At 45.3% G+C, this 6,000-nt stretch overlaps 2 protein-coding genes across 4 annotated transcripts in view; one reads left to right on the forward strand and one right to left on the reverse strand.

The window, feature by feature from the left end:
- LOC115146689 (disintegrin and metalloproteinase domain-containing protein 22-like) overlaps positions 1-6,000 on the forward strand; it is a 102,475-nt gene that overhangs the window by 67,656 nt on the left and 28,819 nt on the right. The window lies entirely within an intron of this gene.
- The window catches only part of LOC135563682 (claudin-12-like), a 3,455-nt gene continuing 77 nt past the window's right edge, over positions 2,623-6,000 (reverse strand). The window contains exons 1-3 of one of the 2 annotated variants that reach the window (XM_065006774.1): positions 5,918-6,000; positions 4,716-4,968; positions 2,623-4,559 (exon numbers count right to left, since the gene is read on the reverse strand). The exon at positions 5,918-6,000 is cut by the window's right edge and continues 77 nt beyond it. In XM_065006774.1, the coding sequence (XP_064862846.1) occupies positions 3,753-4,559; positions 4,716-4,934 (1,026 nt within the window). In that variant the 5' untranslated portion in view covers positions 4,935-4,968; positions 5,918-6,000 and the 3' untranslated portion in view covers positions 2,623-3,752. Of the gene's footprint in view, positions 4,560-4,715; positions 4,974-5,917 lie in introns of both variants that reach the window. The other variant, XM_065006772.1, reaches the window with a different exon arrangement.

Genomic DNA, 6,000 nt, shown 5'->3' on the forward strand with positions numbered 1-6,000 from the left:
AGTGGCAGGAACTAACTCCCTCAGGTTGGAAAAAACCTACTCTCAACTCGTCATTGTCTTTGCTACCAGAATGTGAACTATAGTCTTGTCTCTGCTCTTCATGCAGCTTCAGTCCTTACCAGAACTATATGTCTGTCTTGGTTCAGAAGAGTGTAGCCAGGGTTACCAGAACAATATGTCTGTCTTGGTTCAGAAGAGTGTAGCCAGGGTTACCAGAACAATATGTCTGTATTGGTTCAGAAGAGTGTAGACAGGGTTACCAGAACAATATGTCTGTCTTGGTTCAGAAGAGTGTAGCCAGGGTTACCAGAACAATATGTCTGTCTTGGTTCAGAGTGTAGCCAGGGTTACCAGAACAATATTTCTGTCTTGGTTCAGAGTGTAGCCAGGGTTACCAGAACAATATGTCTGTCTTGGTTCAGATTGTAGCCAGGGTAACCAGAACAATATTTCAGTCTTGGTTCAGAGTGTAGCCAGGGTTACCAGAACAATATGTCTGTCTTGGTTCAGAAGAGTGTAGCCAGGGTTACCAGAACAATATGTCTGTCTTGGTTCAGAAGAGTGTAGCCAGGGTTACCAGAACAATATGTCTGTCTTGGTTCAGAAGAGTGTAGCCAGGGTTACCAGAACAATATGTCTGTCTTGGTTCAGAAGAGTGTAGCCAGGGTTATCAGAACAATATGTCTGTCTTGGTTCAGAAGAGTGTAGCCAGGGTTACCAGAACAATATGTCTGTCTTGGTTCAGAGTGTAGCCAGGGTTACCAGAACAATATGTCTGTATTGGTTCAGAAGAGTGTAGACAGGGTTACCAGAACAATATGTCTGTCTTGGTTCAGAAGAGTGTAGCCAGGGTTACCAGAACAATATGTCTGTCTTGGTTCAGAAGAGTGTAGCCAGGGTTATCAGAACAATATGTCTGTCTTGGTTCAGAAGAGTGTAGCCAGGGTTACCAGAACAATATGTCTGTCTTGGTTCAGAAGAGTGTAGCCAGGGTTACCAGAACAATATGTCTGTCTTGGTTCAGAGTGTAGCCAGGGTTACCAGAACAATATGTCTGTCTTGGTTCAGAGTGTAGCCAGGGTTTCCAGAACAATATGTCTGTCTTGATTCAGAGTGTAGCCAGGGTTACCAGAACAATATGTCTGTCTTGGTTCAGAGTGTAGCCAGGGTTACCAGAACAATATTTCTATCTTGGTTCAGAGTGTAGCCAGGGTTACCAGAACAATATGTCTGTCTTGGTTCAGAGTGTAGCCAGGGTAACCAGAACAATATTTCTGTCTTGGTTCAGAGTGTAGCCAGGGAACAGTTCTTAGTGGACCTTACAGTGTCAAAAATCCTTTGGTCTCCTCAGCCTTCGGTGACAGCTAGCCTCTCAGCGGGTTGCTAACGCTCGCGGTCCACTGTCTGTCGCGTCTGTCACTCCAATGTGACAGCGGACTTCCTGGGGTCAGACAAGGCTCTGTGTGTGTGTGTGTGTGTGACTCAGTCAGTCAGTGATGAGGCGAGGCAGCATGTTGTCATCACCATCTCTGAATCAAACAATAATAACAAACTGACCTGGTGAGAAAAACTGAAAATTAAAAAGTGCTGTCAGGTTTTTCTAGGCCCTATATTTCCATGTACTGTGTCACTATGTGTCGCTGACTGTGTAAATAGGATGGGCCAGCAACCAACACTGCTCCCTGGAATATGTACGAATCATAGCCTATTAGCCCGTAAAGGATTTTTTAAATAAATGCTTTAAAATGCACTTTCTTTTCCTGAAGGCCACAAAATGTCTCATTTCCATCCGTCTTTCAATTAGCAAGTCATTGGGCGAGTTACATGGACCTATCCAGCCCTACTTATCAGTGCAGATCAAGGCGAGGATACTGTTGGTGAACAGAACTTACAGCCCATTAATCACTACTCTGACTGATCAATAAAGTGCCAAAGTGGAGCAATAACCAGCTGACACAGCACTAACCCTGAGAACCGGAAACAACCCATTACCCTGCTGCTTGTAATCCAATCTGCCTGCCAGATAAATCCAGCTCCACCTCAACCAGCCCTCTCTCTCAGGTTCACATCAAATCACAGCACGCCAGGCCAGCCGGCTAAATGACTCCAACTAATACATTCACTCAGATTCACTGCAAACAGGTGACTAATTTTAGTGTGGCCTTTCTCTGGCCCTGTTAATCATGTTAAGTACTTAGTAATGGTAAATACATCTCTGATGGTACTGTCACACCAGTATTAGCCATCGTCGGCCGTGGCGAGGAACACATAGTTTAATTAGATACAATTGTTATTGAGAAAAAGGTCTGGTGAACAAAGACATTTTCCATAGAGATAAGAACATTAGACTGTACATGCAGTACTGCAACAGAGAGAGCATGTCGGATATGTTACGGCTGATACAAAGGGTATTAAAGATTAAGTCAACACACGAGTTAGAGGACAGTTTGTGTTTAGTGTTTAGGGATAGAATGCAACAAATCACAGAATCCTTTCTCTAGATTGTAGATTCATAAGAGGCCCAGTGCATTCAGTCAGTGTTCTACCATTTTAGAACCAGCACATCCAATGGAATGTGATGTTACAGTGTAGTGAACCCCCCCCCCTTTCATGTGAAATCAATGAGTTTAACTTTTTATTTAGCTAGGCAAGTCAGTTAAGAACACATTCTTATTTACAATGACGGCCTACCCCGGGACAAAGCTAGGCCAATTGTGCACCGCCCTATGGGACTCCCAATCATGGATACAGCCTGGAATCGAACCAGGGTCCGTAGTGACACCTCTAGCACTGAGATGCTGCGCCACTCAGGAGCCCAGTAGTGGATGAATGAAGTGGAAACAAGAGTAGCTCTATGTTTGCTTACACAGCTCAGTGTAGACGTACAATTTGACAAAAAGGACAGGCGACAGATGGCAGAGTTCCAGAGCTAAAATAAGATGTTCATTTTGAAGTTCCTTTGGTCTGAGTAGCAGACAGAACTACAGAGGAGCAGTATGTGTTCTGGTTCAATCATATCTCCCAGGCACCTTAACAAAGGAGACAGGTCAACAACTACCTTCATGATATGTGCTGATGTAAAAAGGGCTTTATACATTTGATTGATATTCAGTGGCATCATATGTGAATTAGATACACAATGATCTAATCCATGTGTACATATAAAAAGTCATGGCCTTAGAGCCACTGCTGTACTGTTGATGGGTAAATAGAATGAGTCATTAGGACATTCTCATGTCATCTCACATGTTACAGCATATTATATTTACATTTCTTCACAGACCAACAATATGAACACACATTAAAACAACAGGCACAACAAAGACATCACAGTCAGTTAGTGTCACTCCCTTTTACCTCACTACATCAAGTTACCTCACAGTTAGAGTACAGTTTAGTTCATTTTGAAATATTAGTGAACAATATACAGTGTAGAAATGCTATGAGGTTTCAAGCAGATTTACATTAAGAAGAGATGTACAAATCGGTGTGATTAGAAAATATTGTTTTCAATCAAAATATAACAGTGAATTCAGACTTCATTATGGGGCATCTCTGGTGTCCTTTCACCAGATGTGGAGCCTGCATACTAAACTGTGTCTAACAGTGCAGTTCTTGGTTGAGTGACGCACAGTTGTATTTCTACTGCAGACTGACCAACAGTCATATCCTTCACTGACAGTACACACCCTTTACAGGAGACAGGACAGCTAAATGGAACCAGGACTCAGTGTTCTTGCAGCAGCCCTCCCTCAGAGGCCTTGTGTTAGAACAGGGATGTCTATCTCTATGCCAGACATGCGTGAGCGTGTGGAGTAGCGGTGGCCTATGTAGCTGGGGGCGTAGCCCACCTGAGAGGGGGCATAACTCTGGGACGGGGCATAGCTGTAAGCCTGGTTCTGACCCACCTCTGACCCATACCCATCCGGGGCTGACATCTGGGACATATAGACCTGCTGAGGCTGCTGGGCCAGTGGGGCTACACTCTGAGGGTAGCCCTGGGAGGGAGCGTAGGGCTGGGCATCCATCACAGTGGGGACGTACCCCTGTGGAGGGAAGGTCTGAGGGGGTCCGTAGACAGGGGAGGGGGGGTACCCGTTGGCTGTGAGGGGCTGGGTGGAGAGGGAGTTAGGGAGTGTGGGGAGAGGCAGCCAGAAGGGAGAGGGTAGCTTCTTACACATGCAGTACCACATGAAAATCAGCAGGGCGGCGAGCATGAAGCCGCCAGAACAGCCGATGGCCACGTAGACCGCGAACCCGTCTGAGAAGATGCGGTCGTACCTGATGTTCATCTCTTTGGTCCGGAACAGGAACCACACGGAGGGCGCCAGGGCGATAGCACCGCCCAGGAACAGGAACATCCCGGCCACTAGGTGGCAGCCTGCGCTGTTGACCAGACAGCGGGTACTCTTGATGTCTGTCTCAGCCTTATCAGAGCAGCAGCAGGTCTTAGACATGCCTGCCATACACAGCACCAGGGCCAGGGAGCCAAACAGTAGCCCAGTCGGTAGGCAGAACTGGAGCAGTCTCAGGTCCAACTGGTCCACTTTAGAATACCACTGTGGGGAGAAGGAATAAATGAGAAATGATTTATGCAAATGACAACCTGTTTCCTGTATAGTGCACTACTTTAGAGCCCTATGTGGCAGCGCACCATATGGGGGGAATATGGGATGCTGTATGTCCTTATGATTGTGCGATCATCAGACCTGTACCTCTGAGTCGTAGTAGTAGCAGCCAGAGTAGCCATCTTGTTTCACACACTTGGCCCACAGGCCATCATAGACACTGATGTTCTTAGCGTTTTTGTTGAAGGTGACAAGCCGTGTCACTCGCCACTGTGGGATCAGCGCCGCCACAGCGATGCCGCCCACGGAGATGAAGGCGATGATGAAGGAGAAGGCATTGGTGGCGTGGATGTCCCGGCACGACATTGCCGCAGACAGGAGGTGATGTCAACAGGACTTCCTGTTCTTTTGGATAAAGAGAGGGAGCTCAGTACTCAGTCAGATGAACTGATCATCCAGATTTAGCGGCCTGTTTAGCTCTGATTATAAATAGAGGTGACATAGCATTTCCTATTCTGCATGGCAGGAAGACCTTTCTGCTTGACAACAATCCACAGCATTACACTGTACTCTTAAACAGCATCAAAGTTTACACCACTGAGGGAGGTGACCCAGCTACAGGCAAACCGCTTATATGTTCCTATTTACTAACACAGTTGACCTAGAATCTGCATGTGACTGAAAACAATGCTCTCATTTCATTGTAACTCAGACACTTACAAACTAAGCCTATTAGGCAAGTACTGTAGTACTACTCCACAACAGGGGCTGTCCAGAAAAACAATGGACAATAGACTGGACTACCCTTTTACTACCGTTGACAATGGTTGTTGCGCCGTAATGCTTCTCAATGCAGTAAACTCAATTGTCTCAAAGTAGAACCAGTTATTTACCAATGTGTAACAGGCTCACTATGATTACAGCGCTGGAATATAACGTTCATTTACTGTGTGGATGTTCTACGGAGCAGACTAGCATAACATGACAGACACGTAATAAGAATTCAGTAGTGAATGTGTGTATTCAGTGCGCAGCTAGCTAATTAGCTATAATTAAATTAGCTAGTTAGCCTCCTAACCTACTTTATTTGTTCTCCCCGTATACTTGTGAAGTTGTGGATATGTAATTTAGCTGTGATATCTTCTACATGCAGTTGTTCAAACAATGTTGATACAAGTTAGCAATCATTAACCAGCTGACTAGCTAGCTAATAATAAGTTAGCATCAGCTAACGTTAACTAGAAACCTGTTGCGCCCTGGATTGTCGAAAAGATGGGACTAGCTAGCTAAACGCTAGAGCTCACAGAAGCTCAACTGACTCTATGAAAAAGAGAGGTCGAACTTCATACCTTTGATTTGTGTAACGTTAACGCGTTTATTAGGGAGAAATCGAAGCCATTCCAATTCGTTGTTGAGTTTTTCAGTTCCAAGG

The sequence above is a fragment of the Oncorhynchus nerka genome, linkage group LG3 (assembly GCF_034236695.1).
Source record: "Oncorhynchus nerka isolate Pitt River linkage group LG3, Oner_Uvic_2.0, whole genome shotgun sequence".
Taxonomy (NCBI): Eukaryota; Metazoa; Chordata; class Actinopteri; order Salmoniformes; family Salmonidae; genus Oncorhynchus; species Oncorhynchus nerka.